Source organism: Sceloporus undulatus, chromosome 5, assembly GCF_019175285.1.
Source record: "Sceloporus undulatus isolate JIND9_A2432 ecotype Alabama chromosome 5, SceUnd_v1.1, whole genome shotgun sequence".
NCBI lineage: Eukaryota > Metazoa > Chordata > Lepidosauria > Squamata > Phrynosomatidae > Sceloporus > Sceloporus undulatus.
This window is the reverse complement of record NC_056526.1, coordinates 101,437,835-101,458,125: the sequence shown is the minus strand read 5'-3', so window position 1 is coordinate 101,458,125 and position 20,291 is coordinate 101,437,835. Positions and strand designations below refer to the sequence as shown.

Genomic DNA, 20,291 nt, shown 5'->3' with positions numbered 1-20,291 from the left:
ACTTAGGGAGCTGAGGGTGTTTAGTCTGGAAAAGAGAAGATTAAGAGGTGATATGATAGTCCTGTTTCAGTATTTGAAGGGATGTCATATTGAGGAGGGAGCAAAATTGTTTTTTGCTGCTCCAGAGTCTAGGACCCAGAACAATGGATGCAAGTGCAGGAAAATAGATTCCACCTCAACATTAGGAGACTAGAACATTCTCCTAATGCCAGAGCTGTTCAACAGTGGAACACACTCCTTCTGAGTGTAGTGGAGTCTCCTTCCTTAGAAGACTTTAAACAGAGGCTGGATGGCCATCTGTAGGGGATGCTTTGTTTGTGAATTCCTGCATGGCAGGGGGTTGAACTAGATGGCCCTTATGGCCTCTTCCAACTCTAGGATTCTTTGATTTTATATATATTAAGCCCAGGAGTATGAAACACAGATCTCTTGCCACAATACAGACTTCAGACATGCCAACATATGCATAATCCATATAGCTCCCCCTCCAAGTATGTAAGCCTTGAATGGATAACTGATTGTAAATTACAGTGCACACACTCAGAAATCTGCAGACATGTGACATCTAATGTGGAGAGCTTCACTCTGATGAAGTAACTGAGACTGTCTGAACATGTGCTTTGGGTCACTGCACAGTGCCTAAGACTGCTGATTATGAGCCACAGAAATGCACACCTTCTGTAACAAGTGTAAAATTTAATATTCCCAATAGGCCTGTACTTGATGTAGGTGGAATATAGTAAGGGGGTTGAGGGATAAAGAACATTTAATCAGTGGTTAAATATTTGTGATACAGTGTATCCTTGTGTATATACACCTTATCCAACAGAAATCCAAGTGTCCAATTAATGTCAAGTATGACTAGGGTTAGTGGTGGTGGGGATGCATTCTAATTAAAATTAAAATAGTAGACATCAAACATGATTGAAATATCTATGCATATCTATATGAGATAAATTCCTTTTAATTCAGTGTCAATGGACATAGAACTGCCCTGCACATCTATGGAGTTTTCAGGCTTACTGGTTTCATTGAGAGAGATTGATGCTTGAATTTAATTATTGTATTGTGTTCTCTTCAGTTTAGAATATTAAGAAAAAATTAGATCATTATGCAGGGGGTTCAGAAGAGTAATAATTTAGGTGTAGTAGAACAGGGAGCTAACTCAAGAAATGGTATTGTTAATTTGTAGAGGATCAGTCAAGGGGTAGTAACAGAATGTCAATAATTATTAATTAGAACCAAGGTATGAAGGGTAGAAAGAAGGCATTTTAAAATTTGTAAATGGTGTTGTTGTTTTTTAAATGTGTGACGTTATTGTTAAATTTAATAAAACACACACACACACACACATATATATAGACAATATCTAGAGGAAATGTTCTGCTTTGTTTATTTCTTAGATGGTAGAACACTGGGTCTTGCTACTGCTTCTAGCAATCCCTCTCCCAAAACTAGGTAAGAAGGCATGATGTCTATAATTCCTATCTTGCATGGTTACATCATCCTGTAACTCTTGATCAAACAAACAAGCGAGCAAAATTAGTGTTTATCTTTGATACCTTTGCTAATGATTCCTAGCATGGAATTCAGTCTTTCTCACAGCTTCTGCACTATGGGTCTGTCTTTTAACTGAACTAATCACCATGATTCCACTATTTCCTTCCTGATCAGTCACTGCCAACTTGGAGCAGTTTTTTTCTTACTTGGGCTGCATCCACACTGTAGAAATAATCCACCCTGACACAACTTTAACTGCCACGGCTCAATGTATGAAATTACGGGATTTGTAGTTTTGTGAGTTGTTGAGCCCTCTCTGTCAGAGCACTTTGGTGCCACAATGAACTACAAATCCCCAAATTCCATAGCATTGAGCCATGACAATTAAAGTGGTGTCATCCTGGACTGTTTCTACAGTGTAGATGCAGCCTTGATGTGCCTTAAGTTTGACTTGCATAATGTGAGCCACAGAATAGACAGTCATGGGCTACTGTCTAAAATTTGCACAAGGAAGCTTTGTATGTCCACTCCTTGTATACCATCTGTACTCTGTGTCTTTGCTGAATGCAGTGTTATGTCACATGATTATGAGATAATTTTTGTATTGTTGTTCCTTTATTTATATATTAAAAAAATATTTATCTAATGTTATCCATATTCTCTTACATTCAAGCACCATGGCCAGAGAATACTGCACTATACTCATATAGTGCTGCTATTCCTCTTTTACTGCTATGGCTGCCTTCTGTGGAATTATAAGATTTGCAGTTTAGGGAAAGGGCTTTAGAATTTTCAGTCAGAGAGAGCTCTTAGGCCTCACTAAACTACAAACCCCAGAATGCCACAGGAGGCAGTCACAGCAGTAAAAGTGGAATAGCAGCACCATATGAGTGTAGTACAATATTATCCAACATATTTTCTCCTTCAGCTGCCATGTCCCCAATAAAAGAGTGTTTTGTTAAATGTATGACAGAGAAACAACCTTATATGGTTTGTCCCCACCTCCATGGACCAGTTATCTCTATTTGCTAGGGACAAGCTATTTTCACGATCAAAATCATTGTACATATTTTGTCCTCCTTTTGTTCCATGGGGATATGCTGAGATAGCTCTTTAAAAAATGGCATTTACTATTTTTACTTTTACTTTTGTGTGTTCTTTAAGTTTCTTCTCTGTTGCTAGTTTACAGTAATATATTGTAATTTCTGTAGCAACAAAAATTTGTCTTCCAGATGGAACTGAATTTGCACGCTGTAGTCTTTTTGGAAGTAGCCACATTAAAACATTTGATGACTCTCTATATGACTTTGCTGGTGACTGCAGTTATCTGCTTGCTGGAGACTGTCAAAAGAGAACCTTCTCACTCATGGGTGAGTTTCAGCTGATATCTGAAACCTGGTTTTTGGTTCAAGAAGCTAGAAATTTCTTTTTTGATGCAGTTACTTCTGTTATTCAGTAAGGAACATCCAGAAATCATTTTAGCTGAGTGTCCATAGGAGGTTCGTTCTCTGAATTTTAATGTGTAGCCAACAAGTGGCTTCTGTCTTTCCAAACTTATGAACAAGGTCAGTCATAAAGTGCAGCACAGTGAAGCAGGCTGCTTGCCACAGAACTATAAAGGGTATATGTGTTAAGAGGCTTGGGGTGGGAGTAATAGGTGGAGGCAGAAATTGGTGTCTAAATAGTGCAAAAAGATTGTTAAGAATATTGTTCTAAATTAGGTGCAGAGAACAGGAGGGAATAAGGAGGCCAATGTTTCAGGGAGCAAACTGTCTCGGCTGAGCCACTGTGTGCAAGGAACGCCAGTTCTTGGAAAATGAAAAGACTGGAGATTTTCATGGAACATTACAACTACCTGGGCACATGAGCAGTTGAACAGCATCGTTTTCTTGTAGAGGCTAGATAGCTCTATATCATAGATGGGGTAGCACTGGAGGTGCTGGATTGACAGAAAGCTGAATAAGATTGCCTAGCGGTCCTTTTCAACTCCATAGTCTATGAACCTGCAAGCTCTTAAACCACTAAAAGCATCTTCATACTTAGGTTTCATGTTTGTTCACTTTCTTGAGTCAAGTTACTAGGATAGATGTTTACATTTATATATGAGGGAAAGATACTAGAGCAGGAGGGCAGATAAAAGTCCAGTTAGGTTTGGGGACATGTTGGCTCAGCGGTTAAGAGGCTGTCTCTGATGATTGCAAGGTGAGCAGTTTGACAGTTCAAGGCCCAAGTGCCACTTGATGGAGTGAGCTCCTGTCACTAGTTCCAGCTTCTGCCAGCCTAGCAGTTCAAATGCATGTAAAGGTGCAAGTAGATGATCACATGATCACAGAGTTATCTTTGACAACCCTGGCTCTTTGGCTAAGTAACGGAGATGAACACTACAGTCAGACACGACTTGACAACATTGTCAGAGGGGAATCCTTTACCTTTATCTTTTACTAGTTAAGTCTTTGGATTAGCACTACCATTTCAGACAACCTGTAGCAGCATTCTTCTGGATTGTTAAAATGGCTTCTTCCCATCTAAGCTGCAAAAACTCAAGACTTTTTTCAGTGCTACTAGCTACACTGAAAATCAAAACGCTTACATTTCTGGTTCAAACAAACAAACAAACAAAAAACAAACCAAAAAAAACCATGTTAGATAGTATTCTTTGACTTTCAAAGGCCATTTAAAAAGCACCTTCTGCTTACAAAATTGAGACAGTCAGGTGGATGAAAATTGTGTAGTGGATCCTGGATACACAAGCATTGTACATAAAGCATGGAAGTGAGACAAGCATCCTTAAAGAGGCAGGGAGACTATAACAGGGAATTGTCACCAGTAATGATTCCTTGGCATATGTCATTCAGTATTTAAAATATTTTTAAAAGCTTGAAAAGATTTATTTTTAGTAAAAAGATTACTAAAACCACCAAAATCCCTCAGGCTGTTTGGCCACTGGTCTTCTATGAATTCCTGTTCAAAAAGCGTCATTTCTAAACCCTGGTGTTTTCTTTTTGATAAAGAAATGACTGCCATTTGTTGAAATTTGGTGATGTAATGAGCCAAAATAAGATTAAAGCAATTCTTACACAAATACAATGATCACGAACTATGCTGTCATGGAGATTATTACATTGTTTTTAGAGTGCCTTATCTCTAACGGGATAAAAGCACATTTAATTTTAAAACTGGATGTTTCTGCAGTTGCTGGTGGCAAGGCGAATGCAACCCATATGCCAAAATCTTGTTTTTGAAAAACCAGTGGATAAGCATGGCTGGGATCCAGGCTGCATATGGGTTGCATTCTCCCAGCCACCGGCAAGTGTGATAACACCCAGTTTTAAAATTTAATGTGCCTTTATCCCATCGGGGAGAAGGCACTTTAAAAGCAATGCGATAATCTCCATAATTTTGGTTTATTAGCTTGCAACATGTATTTTTTTTCATTTGGTTGGTCCAATAAAGGTATCACTTTTTATGGATTTTAGATGTCATGGTACTATGAAATGAAGTTTAATCTACTTGTCTCAGAACTTACAACCTTGGTGAAGTATGGACAAGGTTTAAAAGTTTGTCCATACTTAAGTGATAAAAATATAAACATTTCATTCCCTGGTGGCAGTTCTCCTCTTTTATAATCAAGACTCAGAGTTAGACTGATGTGTACACACAGAGCTGAAGCATGGCTCTGGGTCACCTGAGACTACATCCTATTGAAATGGGCCTTTTCAGAGTAAGCATGAGTTGCAGAATTGGCTGTTTTGGTACTGGGCTATGCTTGTTTGGTGGCCTCATCCAAGTTGAGGATTCCGTTTTTATTCCCACTGAAAGACCTCAGAAAAAGCCAGATTGTGAACAATCTGTATATTAATTCCAAGATTAGTTTTAGTGTGTGGAAATACAAGGAAACAGTTTAGAAGGAAGTCCTCATTCCTAAAAAGAGGAGCAAGCTATTAAACCCATAACTTCATTTCTTTTAAAGGTAACTACCAGAATGGAAAGAGAAAAAGTCTTTCTTTGTATCTTGGAGAATATTTTGATGTTCATCTATTTTTAGATGGCACCATGACTGTAGGTGACAAAAGGTAAATATTCTGATAGCAGTAATGATATTGTTATTTGTTTACTTTTTTATATCCTCTTTCCTCCAATGATTTTAAAGTGCTGTACAAGGCTTTTCTCTCTCTTCACAACAACCCTGTGTGAAAGAGAAAGAAGGATTTACCCAAGATTAACTCTGTCATTGAATATCATGATGCAGTGAGGACTAGAATATAAATCTGCCAAGTCCTATTCCAACACCCAGCCACTGCACTACTCTGGCCCATCTCTGCATGAAAATATGAATATATTACATGTTCCATCCAACATTAAGGAACCTTTATTTCTCTCACAACAGGATTTCAATACCTTATGCATCTAATGGAGTATTTATAGAAAAAGAGGCAGGCTATTATAAGTTATCCAGTGAAGAGCACGGCTTAGTGGCAAGGGCTGACATCAGTGGGAACATCCAGATAATCCTTGCAGAAAACCACTATAATAAGACTTGTGGGCTCTGTGGTAATTTCAATACCTTTGCTGAAGATGATTTCATGACACAGGAAGGTAAGATTACATATTGCTCAGGAGACAAGATAAATAATAAGGAAAATGGAAGGTGTCTCAAGAAACTAGGATGGATGACGAAGGAACTTTCAACTGAGCTAATTTTTAAATGGAACATGCTTTTAAAAAATGGAAAAAATGGGGAAATAACCAAGGAGGAATTCAAACAAGAAAGTCACATGCTCTCAGCTTCAACTCCAACTTCTAGGTATTCCTTCATGATAGAAGGGGGGCGTTGGATGACTCCTGGGAATCCCTTCGAATGCTAGGCTATATCCATGGCAGAATTCCTGGCATTGCACCCCACCTGCCCTTTCTTCTCTTTTGGGAGGGTCGCACTCTCTCAGCCTCAGAGGCAGGGCATGGCCAACTCTCTCTCTGCACCTCTCCCATGGTGATGCATAATAAAATAATAATAATAATAATAATAATAATTGTCAAGGAGAGTGCAGAATATCCATGAACGAGAGAGTGTGACTTAGCCAATGTCATCCTTTGGAGTTACATGGCTGAACTGGGATTAGCACTGTAGCCTCTCACTTCACCATAGAAATTCACTGGGTGACCTTGGGCAAGTCACAGGCTCTCAGCTTCAACTACAATCCCTAGGTATTCCTTCATGGTAGAAGGGGGGGTTTGGATGACCCCTGGGAATGTCTTCGAATGCTAGGTTTTATCCATGGCAGAATTCCTGCCATTGCATCCCACCCGCCCGTCACACTCTCTCAGCCTCAGAGGCAGGGCATGACAAACCTCTCTCTCCACTCTCTCAAGGTGATGCTAAGGCAAACCTACTTTTATTTTGCATTTTATTTTTTTAAAAAATTTTTTTGGCAAGGAGAGTTCAGAATATCCATGAATAAGAGTGTGATGTATCCCAAAAACGGGGTTGGTTCAGATAAACCTTGGGAATCCCTTCCAGTGCTAGGATTTCCAATGCTAGGATTTTGAGAAGTGCTCAAAATGTCTTCCCTTTAAAAAGCTTTCGAAATCTCCGAATAACAGATATCTCTATTGTTTTTCGAATACTGACAAATATTCTTTACATCATGAGCTCCAAGCAATCAAAAGGAGACACTTAAACCACTTGAGATTTTTGAAGTACAAACAAAGTACAGTAGGTGGGTGTAGATATTTTTGAACAAGACAATTTTCGTTTTCCTTTTTATTTCTTTGTTGGTGGCTGATTACTTTTCAAAATTTCCAGAAGTATTAGGTTTACCAGAAAAGACTGCAAGAACTGTGATTGGTAGGCTTAAAGCTGTGTTTACTCACTATGGGATACCAAGGACAGTTGTAAGTGGTAATATGCCCTTTGCTAGTTAAGAATTTCAAATATTTGCCAAAGAGTGGGAGATCGAGCAATGTTTTAGTAGTCCATGGAATGCATAATCTAATGGCCTTTATTCAGCAGACCACACTTTCTCCCTGTATAGCTGTCAGATGCTGTCTTTGCCAAGTTCTACTTTTCATGGACCTATCTTTAGGATTAGTAATTATCTCTCTTTCTAATTCCTTATTTCTCACTATCCTATCTTCCACTCCTTTCTCTTTGTTAGCCTTGTATGGTTATTTAAGGTTGAAATGGTTTTGTGTGTTTGTGTGCATCTTTGCGCATTCCTAAACAAAACCTTTATAGTCACTGAAACCAGAGTCTCTATGAAGTTAGTTCTGCTGTCCATAAGTGAATGGATTCCTAAAGTTATCCTCCTCTCACAGACCTCCTTATGAGCTGACAATTCAAACAAAATACCAAGGAAATGTGGACCCTGTTGGTGGGGACCCCAAGTTCCCCTATCTTTTAGGGTAGCAAGCATACTGGCATATGTGCACATACACATCCAGGAAAAAATAAATAAATCCAGCTACCATGAGTCCTTTTACCTGTGTGGGTAAAAACAATTTCTTAGAGCCAACACATGACCCCAGTCCCCTTAAGCTGGCATTTGGCTTCATGTTGGGGGTCTCCATATTATTTTTTTCAAAAAAGAGATGGGTAAAGAATCATGGAGAGGACTGAAATATTTGTTAACTGTTTAGCTTGTTCCCTCATTTAATTATCTAATAATATAATCAATAATTTAATTGTGGAATTATGTGAGTGTAGGAAAAATTCATATTTAACTCATAATAGAATTGATTTTATTTTCTGTCACAGTTAATAAATGTTGAACCAGGCACAGATAGACCAATATTCCCAGAATCCTGCCCATCTAAGTTGCATCATTATGAATATTCTTATATTTTTATGCAAATATGTTGTGGTGATTCCGAAAGAGAACAGAGAACTTCTTCAGAGCATCACACTAAAATCAAACTCCAAGAGCGGAACACACTCTTGCCCCAGCAAGCAATGTTTCCAACAGTCCGAAAACCACCGCTGCCACCATGTGGTGATTCCTTGGGAGCAAAGCCCTGTGCGTGGCTATTACTCTCAGGGAGATCCCTTTAAAGAACTATATTTTCCGCTGCCACCACTCAGTGAATTAATTCCTTCCCCACACACACTGAGACTTGTGAGGAATAGAGAGATCTAGTTTCCTTTCTTGCTAACCCACAGCAATCAGTGACCGAATAAGGCACGTGTACAGGAGTACAGAGATAGCAGATGCTTTTTAAGAAAGAAGTTTATTTTAAACAAAAGGATAGAATAGGATAGAAAGAAGTTATAACACTCTTGCAAAGCCCCTTTTGCCTTGCAGGTCAAAGAACATAGTTACAGAATTCATTCCAGGCAAGCCATTGTTGAAAATAACAAAAGGCCTAAACGCACTAGCTAACACATTCCTAACTACTCACAACAGATGGGATTTGTAGTCCTTTTGAGTTCCTGGATGCAGGGAGGGCCCCCTGGCCTCTCGACCTGCATTCCCTTGAGTCTGTGTCTCCCAGACTCAGAGAGACAGCATCTGGTTTCCCCCTCAGGAGAGGTTCCAGGGAGAGACAAAAGACCGCATGGCTGCAGAAGTCCTTTTAAAGATTCCCCATAGAAAGTTCTTGAATCTCGCGGTCCTACTCTCTGATTGGTCAGTTAGACCTTACATCAGCTATGATGTCACAGCTCATTAGCATGTGATGTCATCTCTCATTAGCATGCACCTCCTCCCAGATTAACCCTTTGTGTTCAGGAGAAGTTCCCAGATGGCTGGAGACCCAGCCATCACATATGTGTAGTTGATTAAAGCTGTTCCTGCATGAGAGAAATATATAGCATCTTTCAAAACAGTAAATTATTTTCTGAAGAACCTATCCAATTGGCATTGCTTTTCACAGGCACAAATATAGTTATTCCTGAGGGTTAATTCATTCTCTTTATTCTGGGAAACAAGTTGAAAAGAGACTGTTGCTTTGTAACTGAATATTTTTCAACAGATTACCTATTGTTCTTACTCACAGAGTATAATCAGGCTATCAGATTCATGCACTTCTTTTCCTTTTTTTTAATTGCAGGTATTCTGGAAGAGAACAGCTACAATTTTGCTAATTCATGGGCCAAGAACGAAGAAGAAAAGAGATGCCAGCGAGTGACCCCACCAAGCCAGACTTGCAACATCTCATCTGAGATGGCAGATAAGGTTGGTGCAGTAACCTTCTTTTAGTGGCAAGGGGACCATGTTAAACAGGTCTCCTTGAGCTATGTTGCTACCATTTGTAAAGTTGATAGGAAGTGGCTGGTTATATTGGAAATGAATATAAACCTGGTAAGTACAAACTCCAACCTCCCACTTTCTCAGGGGCTATTATTAATTGTATGCAAAGCATTTCAAAGTATGCTTTTAAATACCAGGATGCATGCATTTTCCATGAAAAGCTTTTTAAAAATTGGGTTGGTGAGAGGTAATAGATGTCAATGTACAGATACCAAACCTTGTTGAAAGTGATAAAAGTAGAAGTACAAGGTGTTCCAATACCAGCATGTTTTCTTTCTTATCACTTTCAACATTTAGGGGTGGGGGTGGGGGGTTGAGTGGTTGGAGGGCACTTAATTTTTCTTCAGCACTTAATACTGATTTTGGAGTTCAACATGGTCTCTTCTTGTTGTTATTAGCTTCAGTTTATGGCAACCTTGAGTAAGTCCATCTACCTGTAATACTGTAGTGTCTTCCTCTTTTTCTACTGCCTTCTACTTTGCCAAACATCATTGTCTTTTCTAGTGAGCCATGTCTTCTCATGATGGGTCCTAAGTATGACAGCCTTAGCTTAGTAATTTTAGCTTCTAGGGAAGAATTCAAGCTTGATTTGCTCTAGGACCTACTTATTATTTTTCTAGCAATGTATATTTATGTAGAACTTTAATCTAGCACCACATTTCTAATGAACTGATTTCCTTCCTTTCAGTTTTCTTCATATCCAGCTTGCATACCAATACTATAAAATCAGAAATAGCATTATATATATATAATACTGATTTTGGTATTCAATTATAGTATATTTACATTTGAGGATCTTATCTAGTTCCTGAATAGGTGGCTTTCTAAGTCTTAATTTCTTGATTGTTGTTGCTGTGTGCCTTCAAGTCATTTCCAATTTATGACGACCCTATCACAGGTTTTCTTTGGCAATATTTATTTAGAGAGTGCTTTGTGAGCCTTAGAAGGTGCGTTGTCTCCTTGGGGCAAAAATCTGTAATGTGACCATTACCACTTCCTTTGGTACACACGATAATCAATGATACTGCAAGGCACAGCCTTCAGAATATCATAAAAGATTTTGAGGATCTGGGTAGGAAGCTGAAACAACTGGATGCACAGGTTGTCATCTCATCTCTTCTTCCAGTTGACGGGCATGGTCCAGGAAGGGAGACAAAAATACTGGATATGGACAATTGGCTCCGCAGATAGGGGGCTGAGAATGATTTGGATTCTTGAATCAGGACCTGCAGTTTTAGGAGAGGGGGACCTCTGGCATGGGATGGGTTGCACCTTACCCCAGTTGGTATAAACATTTTTTGCCAGTAGTTTCAAAACTTTGATCAGGAGAGCTTTAAACTGAGTTATGTGGGAGAGAGAGAGAGAGAGAATATTTTGGAAGGTAGAAGTTCATCAAAGGATGGAGATAACAGACAAACTGTTATAGAGGGAACAAGGTAAATAGTGTAAAGATCCAACACTGGGAGGGAAGAAACTTTACACAGACAGCTAGATCTCCTCCAGCAGATCATTCCAAATTTTCGGAGTGGCTGTTGAAAAGGTCTTCTGGAAAGTCACTACCAATCTAGTTCTCTTTGGCTGCAATAAATTCTTCCCAGACGACCTGAGTGTGTGGAAAGGATTATATGGGAGGAGGCGTTCCCTCAAGTAACCTGGACCCAAGCCACGTAGGGCTTTATAGGTAATGACCAATGCCTTGTACTGTACTTGGAAGCCAATAGGCTGCCAGTGCAAAGATTTCAGGAATGGGTGTTATTTGGTCAAATTTTGATTTTCCTGTGACCAGTCTGGCTGCCATATTTTGGACCAGTTGAATAATAATAATAAATAAATAATTTATTTGTATCCTGCCCAATCAACGAGGAATCCCGGGTGGCTAACAACAGTGGAAGTACAATGAAAAATACAATACAATAAAAAACAAACTAATCCCTAAGTTGAAGCTTCCGAACATAGCACAATTCAGACTCCAAATATATTAAGGTCCCTCTCTGGACCTAACAGACCCGTCTTGGTCTACAGTCAAACCCCAGCTAACAGTTCGCTCTTGGACTCAACAATCCCTAACTGCCCCATCCCAACTCCCAGCATGGAACTTTTAACATTTCCCAGCCAGTATGCTATTGGCTGAAGGCCGCTGGCTCATGATTGGCTGGTACTTATCCCAGTCCAACCTGTCTATTCTCTACATCTGTATCAATCCATTTTGCTGTCCATGTCTGACTGTCCATATTTTTGAAAGATTCCTTGCTCCAAACAGGACTTCTCACACAATTCTGTAACAGGTATGGTGCATCAGACAGATTTAACATCAACTGAAGCCATTGGAAAGGTTCAGAGTTATGAAGCACTTGTCAAAGAAGCCCTACAAACAGTATGCAAAGAGAATGAAAGAACAAAGCAAATTCTACAGGCGGGTAGTAGGCAAAATTTCATCTGAATCACAGTTATTGTTCTCTGTCATCTACAGCTGACAATGGCACATTAGAATGAGCAGAGGAATGGGAGAGTCCTCTGTCACTGAGTCAGAGGCTACAAACAAAGAAAGCTGTGTTCTTCATGTAAAAGATCAAAATTCTTCAGCAGGCATTGGTTTTGCTAGACTGCTATTAATAGAACAAGGTTTTGCTTTGAGGACAAATATATTAAAGTTTGAAAATGCCATAAAAGCTTCCTGAATCTGCAAAATACAGCAGTTTCATTTCTGTAGCCTGAACCAGAAAGTTTCCTCTTTCAAAACATTTATTATTATTATTATTATTATTATTATTATTATTATTATCCTTTATTTATAAAGAGCTGTAAATTTACACAGCACTGTACATACAAATATTTATATTGTTATTGTATATATGTTGTGTATAAACAATATGGGACTTTTGGGGTGTAATTTTCAGTTCAATCCACTTTTGAATAGTCTCACTTTGGACAGAGTCAGCCTTGCCATTTCATAAGGGAATGTGGGCCACCACAGGCAGAAGATTATTAGTCCCAGCAGAGTGCAATTCAGATCTGCCACTGGTGCAAGCAGTCTTCTGGGATATTCACAATCACTATCTTCATTTAAATGAGCATGAGCTGTGCAAGGGTGTTACATGTTTCATGGGAAAGAATCAAAGACAGTGGTGTATCATAGAGATTTTGCTTCAAGAACTCATTGCCAGCTCAGTTCTGCATTGGTGGTGATGGTGATAGTAGCAGTGGGAGTAAAACTCATGTCATTTGCATAGGTGAAGCAGAGAAACGGAGAGACAGTATGGTGCTTCTTCAAATCCTTATTATAGATTGTTATAGATAGTCCACATCTATATCTATCCTCTTGTCATTCTCCTCATCTATTTCAGCTACATCTCTCCTTCCTTTTGTAGCAGTTGCCTTTTCTTAGGTTAGATCCACACTGAGACATAATCCAGTTTAACTCCAGTTTAACTGTCCTGGTTCAGTGCTATGGAATTCTGGGAGTTCCATCTCTCCCTCCAGCCTCATGTTTCATTTCATTCATATCTATAATCTGGATTGAAATCCCTTTCCTCTGCATCTGCATTAGGAAATAATCTATTTCAAAAACATCAATATACATCCTTATAGAGATCTTGTTGCACCTCTGAGACTAAATGCATTTGAGGAAGCAGACTTTAGGAAAGCTCATGCTGCCAGCTTCTTTCTTTCAAATAATAATAATAACAATAATAATAGAATTCAAAGACATATTTTGGAGCACCTAGATGCATCTGAGTAAGTGCTGCAAGAGGCAGCAGTGGAGGATGACCAGGGTTTGACCCCTTGCTTGGGTGTAAAAAAAAAGACCCCACTGAGCAAGTCACACTCTCTCAGTCTCAGAGGATGGCAAGGGTGAACCCCCTCTGAACAATTCGTCCAAGTAAACCAGTTGGGCAAGTCACACTCTCTCAGCCTCAGAGGATGGCAAAATCAAACCCTTTCTGACTAGGTTTGCCATAAGTCCAGAAATGACTTGAGTGCAGACTAGAGATGTGAAGGCCCACAAAAAGAACTAGGATAAAGACCATTTTTGGCTTTGGTTTTCCTGAATCATGATAAAATAAAATATTCCATAATTGATTTTCTACCTTTTTCAACCCCCCATTTACAATTTCCCCCAGATTTTTGCCCTACAGTTGACACACACAGGTGCACACATCACTACCACCAACAACAAAGAAGCTGTGTGTGTATGTGTGTGTGTGTGAGAGAGAGAGTCAGGGAGGGAGAGAGAGCGCTCGCTGGCCAGGCTGCTCTGCAGAAGGTGCAGCGGGGAAGGAGAGGGAAGGAGAGAGAGAGCTCCAATGGAGCAATGATCACTCCCAGCCCCGGTTGTCCTGAAAGGGAAAAGGGCCACCAGAAGCAAATGGGGCAAAATTCCACCAGGGCATCATGGGAGATTTGCAACCCAGGGGTCTTGCGATGGTGTTTAGGAGCACAAGCAAATTGGGATTCTACACCAGACCAATTCGCAGTGAGTTCGAACCAAGCCCCAATGCGAATTGTGTCAATCCACTTATTTAGCAAACTCGCCAAAATGAGGAGCCAGTAAGGATTCAGTTTGGAAGTCCCACGGAAGCCCCATGGAAGGGGCTCACATTTAAAGCAACCAGGTATTAAAATACATTCTCATTATCACGTGAATGCGAATCGCCCGATCCACAGACACTCCGGATCTGAGCTGCAAAGACCCCGTCTGATAAATGCCTAAGTCTAGCCAGATTCCCTATCTGAACCTTTCCGTAGAACTCTCACTCAAGAACCTCTCTTGAACTCAAACCTTCCCTTAACTCAATTCCCTTCAACTCTCTTAAAGTCCTCTTCAACTCTCATCTGTCCTTCAAGTGAACTCAGCCACTCACTCCTGCCTTTTGTGTCTACTCCTTCCTCTGCAGCCCCTCCCTCACAATCAGCCAGAACAGTGATTGGTTGTCAGGAAACCAACCAAGTCTGCCCAGTAACTCTGTCACACCATCTGTCAGAGGTCCTTTGAGTGTATATTCCTGCATGGCAGGGAGAGGGACTTGATGGTCCTCGTGGTCTTTTCCAACTCTGTGATCTTAGGATTTTATTGAAATTATCACATTAGACTCATAAAGCGCTGCTAATTCTACTTTAACTGCTCTGCCTGCCTCCTGTTGCATTCTGAAGTTGGTAGTTCAGTGAGACTTAAGACAACTCTGGCTGAATATTCTAAATGCCTCGCCCTAAACTGCAAATCCCAGAATTCAGCAGGAGGCAGCCAGAGCAGTTAAAGTAAAATAGCAACACTTGAAGTGTGTAGTGCTGTAATCTCCTACAAAATAGTTAGAAGTACCACTGAGGAAACATGACAAGGGTCAAAGAAGCCAGGCAGGTCTGAGAGTGAGGTGTGTTGTAGACAGCCACAACAGCTCAAAGACAGGCTCTGAATCTACTGTCATGGGTCTTTGCATCAAGGTGGAGTGTTGCTGATCTGGTTAGGATAGTTTCACTTCATCCAGATGCTACTGAATCCTAGCAGTTTATTGGAGCTTTCATACTGCCCATTCTGCTGTCATCTGCGGTGGATGTGAATGCCTTTTCTGATTCTTCTCCCTACATTGTGCATGTGTGTGTGTGTAAGAATCCTTTTTCAAAGGTCCAGGCATGACCTCAGGCTTCAGTGCCCCAAAAGAAGGGCAGCCATTTGAGGGAGTCTCTAGTTTTTCCTCTTATTCCTACTGCTGTCTCGTCAGTTCTTCTCTAAGGGGGAGGACTTCTTAAGATAACAACAGGTCGCCCCACCACCCCAGGAAAAAGATGTGTAGAGATGTCCTGCTGCTGTGTGGACTTGCTGCTTGCTACCTGCATGCTCCATCTCACCTGGTTGACTACTGGCTTCAGACTGCTTCCTGCCAGGACCAGGCCTCAGGTAGCCTGCCAGGAACACCTGTTCTCCTTGGGAAGGGGATAAATGCTAGGTGCCTGCTGTGGTTGGTGTGCTGCCAGTGGGAGTGACACTAAAGGGGGGGGGGGTCACCCCTTTGGGGCAGATGCTTCGGAGGGAGCAAGAGCAAGAGCAAGGACCAGGACCAGGACCAGGACCAGGACCAGTCCATTTAGCTGGTAGGGAAGGGTATATTTTAATATATTTTAAAGTAATTAATTTAACTGTATTTTGATGTTAACTGCATTTTGATTAATTTAACTGTATTTAGTTAAGGGGATGAATTTTTAGTTTTGTATGTGTTATGTACTTGCTTATGTAATTGTTTATGCATTTTGTAAACTGTCTTGATCTGTTGGAAAGGGGGTATATAAATAAAATTTATTATTATTATTATTTATTTTATTATTAAAGTATTTCACATAGTTGATTCTGTATTTTAATTTTTCTCTGTTATTTTTCCTGCTGAATTTGGCACCATTAATTTTACCTACTTCATATTATAGTATGATAAATTGCAGTATATGACTTGAGAGAATTCATAGAGATTCTAAATATTTACAATCATATAACATGCATTTCCATAAAGAAAAAAAACCCTGTGTATTTCTGGGGGCAGCACAGAGTATCCTGCCGCTACAGCTGCCCTGACCTTGGAAAGTGGTTCTTCTTCTTTGGAGGTCTTTAAACAGAGGCTGAATGGCCATCTGTTGAGAGTGCTTTGATTGTGTTTATTGCACGGTAGAGCATTGGACTAGATGGCCATTGGGTTGTTTTCCAATTCTATGATTCTATCCAGCGCTGTGGCAGCTGTCTGTATGGGCATCCCACTGAGCTGCCCAGTGTATCCCTCTGCCACAGTGGGTCATTCAGTTCTAAGATCAAAATGAGCTGATAGTCATAATGTTGGATGCTTCATTCTGACCTCAGAACGAGTGACCCATGGTGGACATGCTGGGCAGCTCAGTGGGATACCCATGGAGACAGCTGTTGCAGTGTGGAAACAGAGGGCTTTAGATCTCCATGGAAGATCCAAAGCAAGAAGTATATTATTTTAAACCATTTTTAGTCTGTAATATCCTGGTTCTGCTGCAGAACATGCCAAATATAATCCAGACTGCTCACACTAGAACTAGGATTTGGAATGTGCACTGGGATGTGTTGTCCAAGTAGGACAACGCTAGAACAGTGTGTGGGTGTGTGGTGGGAAACAGCCGCTTTGGCCCATGTAGACAAAGCCCTAGTCTCCAGTAATGTAAGCTATGCATTAAAGAGAGTGGAATGCATTAATGAAATCTGAATGACCCTTGAACTAAAATCTGCCAATTTATTACCCAATGCAAATTTATTTCATTGTTGGACTTGGGTATTTCATTATTCAGGATACATGGTCTCTCTCTTATTTTCTCTTATTTTCTGTTTTCAAGAGAATGTCCCTAAGCAGAGATTATGAAAAAGAACATACATTTCTTTCTCACTGCTATAGAGACTGTTGAAGTACTTAGCTCCACCTGTCACTCTAAGAAAAATAACTTTCAGGATTACCTGGATTGGTTGTCCAATAGTGGAACACACTCCCTCTGAGTGTAGTAGAGTCTCCTTCTTTGGAGGTCTTTAACCAGAGGCTGGATGGCCATCTGTTGGGGATGTTTTGATTGTGATTTCCTGCATGGCAGGGGGTTGGACTGGATGGCCCTTGTGGTCTCGTCCAATTCTATAATTCTATGATTCTAATTTTCCTCACATTGTGGATAAACTCAGCAGAAGACAGAGCACGCAAACCTGAAGGCCACTGCTGATCTCTCTCAAGCCACAAGTCATGGTGCGGATGGTGTGGAGGAATACAAAAACATCTGAAGAGTCCCTTTGTAACATCCTTTCCCACTCTCAGCCCTATTTTGTGAGGTTAGTTTTAAGACATTTGTAATTATTCTGATTCTTCTTTATTTGCAGGCTGTTATAGAAAATTGCCAACTGCTAAAGACATCAACTATATTTTCCAAATGCCATCATGAGGTTGATCCAGAACAATTTGTTCATCTATGTGAAGAAGACATGTGCAAATGTGCCCAGGATAAGAACTGCCATTGCCCAGTTTTTTTGGAGTATGCAAGAAGCTGTGCCCAGCAAGGGGTGATTCTAGAAGCATGGGCAGCCAGCAGTGCCTGCCGTAAGTTTTGAACATGGAAATTCTGAATCAGTGACTTCTAGAGATTGTTGCTTCAGACCATTTATGGTCCATGCCAATTTCATATGTGTACATTCATAAGTCTATTTGTCACATTTCCTTATTATTTTATTCTTTATAATGATTCATGAATATGTCTACAATATACATTCATTTATGATGTTCTGTATTCATTTTATAATAAGTACATTTCCAAGTGAAATATGACCTGATTTGCACTTCTACACTAATATGTTGATCAGAAGTCTGGCTCCCATTCTGATCTATACATTAGATCAGAAGGTGCAAACCAGGGAGATTATCACATAAGGGATAGGATGTCATTTTCCCATCCCTTTCCGGTCCTTCCTAGCCAATCGCAAATCACTTTCGCTCACAAACATACTGAACCTGTCATTCAGCCGCCCAGGAAGTGCAAGTGAAAGTGATCATGCAAATCACTTTCACATGGTAGCTGGCTGAAAAGCACTTCCAGCTATCAACTGAAAGCACTTTCTCCTGTCATTTACAGTCTTTGGTAATAACTGAAGAACCCATTATTCCCTTGATGACTGGAAGTACTTTCAGTTAATGACTGAAAGCACTTTTCAGACTGCTTCTATGTGAAAGTGATTTGCAAGATCACTTTCACTCGGGTCATGGACGGGATAAGCGATCCTGTCCCTATCCTGTCCCCGTGTGATAATCTCCAAGATCAGTTTACTTTTACATTTAGGCCACATAAACTTGTTGTGAGATCCTTGCAACTTTGCTGCAGTATTTCTGCCGTTGTTTTTTATTTTTTTCAGAACATCCATTAGTGGTCACACAAGTGGGTTTTTCTGTTGTGTGTTCTGTTGTTTTCTTTTAGTTTTATTCAGTCAATAGCTTAGTCATTTTTTGTATGTCTTAACTGCTTTTATTGCTAGTAACATAACCTATACCTATTTTACAATTTATTGTGCTGCCTGGTATGAGTATGTATGTTATGAGCTGGAAAGAATAGAATTATAGAGTTGAAAAGGACTAAAGGGGCCATTTAGTCCAATCCCCTAATGGGCCACTGACAAGGAGCATGTCTTTTGCACCCATTTTGGCAGCAGCCCCAGGCCACGTTAGGCAGTCCTAGTGCAGCTTTGCTCTGATCTGGGGGCGTACATCATCTGTACACCATGCCCCTACATTGGCCTCAAATTGACACTTTTGGCCCATGTGTTTTGGGCCATTATTAATTCTAGTAAGGTAGGTTTGTAGGGTCTTTCAAAATTATTTAATCTAATGTAACTTTTGGGCAAAACCTTGAGCCACTTACAAGTTCTTGTCTGCTTACAGATTGTGGTTTTGTAAATCTCTAAAAACTAACAAACAACATCTGACAATGAGATTTTGTCCAGAGGTTACAATGGATTAAACCGTTTTTGCATGTCCCCCCCCCCCAAATCAGTCATTTTTGTCAAATGTCAGATGTTCACTAAAAGATACAATACATTTCTGTTCATATATTTACCATTTTAGAGCTTAAATACCATCTTAGAGCTTAAATACCATCTTAGAGCTTAAATACCATCTTAGAGCTTAAATAGACAGCCCCGATGGAGTGGTGTGAAGCTGCCCCATCCAAAGATGGATTGATGCCATGGTAGCCAGTGCAGTGGGCCCAGTCTGCCATGGTGCCAGCCAAAAGAGGAGCACTTTTCAACTGCTCTTTTTTCAGCCACTGAGAAGCTGCTTTTAGTGACTTTCAGATTATCCTCCTCCTTCCATCTAATCAAATATACTACTGATCAAATACCCCCTTCATCTCTTAAAGACCATCACCTAAATAATAACTGTGTTTATTCGGGATGCATCGATAATATTGTTGTAGACACAGATACTAATTGACTGACTGTGCCATCATGTCCTATTCCTTCACCTGATTTAGAACAGCCTGTTAGTGGGGAAAGTATCCAAATAGTCACATGGCCTGTGGCCTTTGCATTCTTATTAAAACAAGAATTGCACTTGTTTAAATTTCTTAAAAGCAGAGAAATTATTCTCTAGTCATGAAATTTACACATAAGGATTTTGAATTCATATTGGTAAATGTATATATCCATTCTATTTCATCTCCCTTCTGTAATATCAACTTGTGGACCTGTCTAGAAGTTCAAATGGAGGAATTATTTTCGTACCCTCAATCCGTAATAATTCTTTTGGGTGACTTTAATGCTAAATTAGGTCCATATCTTCATGATTTTGCTAAAAAGAATAATTTTCCAAATGAATTCTTTGATAATCACCCACAATGGTATTCTAGAGATAAAAAAAGCAATTGTGCTGGATCGTCTTTGGTATCTTTAATTTTCAAATGCAACCTTTAAATTTTGGGAGGCAGAGAGGAGGATGATAGTTACATATATCCTTATACATCTCACACAGCTAACTCTAGTGGGGTATTAGACCTTATTTGTGTTTCGAGAAACAAAAT

General features: G+C 39.9%; 1 protein-coding gene across 4 annotated transcripts in view; it reads left to right on the top strand.

The window, feature by feature from the left end:
- The window catches only part of VWF (von Willebrand factor), a 247,354-nt gene that overhangs the window by 2,359 nt on the left and 224,704 nt on the right, over nucleotides 1-20,291 (top strand). For 3 of the 4 annotated variants that reach the window (XM_042469124.1, XM_042469122.1, XM_042469123.1), the window contains exons 2-7: nucleotides 1,404-1,458; nucleotides 2,733-2,870; nucleotides 5,471-5,573; nucleotides 5,888-6,096; nucleotides 9,547-9,671; nucleotides 17,608-17,824. In XM_042469124.1, the coding sequence (XP_042325058.1) occupies nucleotides 1,404-1,458; nucleotides 2,733-2,870; nucleotides 5,471-5,573; nucleotides 5,888-6,096; nucleotides 9,547-9,671; nucleotides 17,608-17,824 (847 nt within the window). Of the gene's footprint in view, nucleotides 1-1,403; nucleotides 1,459-2,732; nucleotides 2,871-5,470; nucleotides 5,574-5,887; nucleotides 6,097-9,546; nucleotides 9,672-17,607; nucleotides 17,825-20,291 lie in introns of those variants that run through there. The other variant, XM_042469125.1, reaches the window with a different exon arrangement.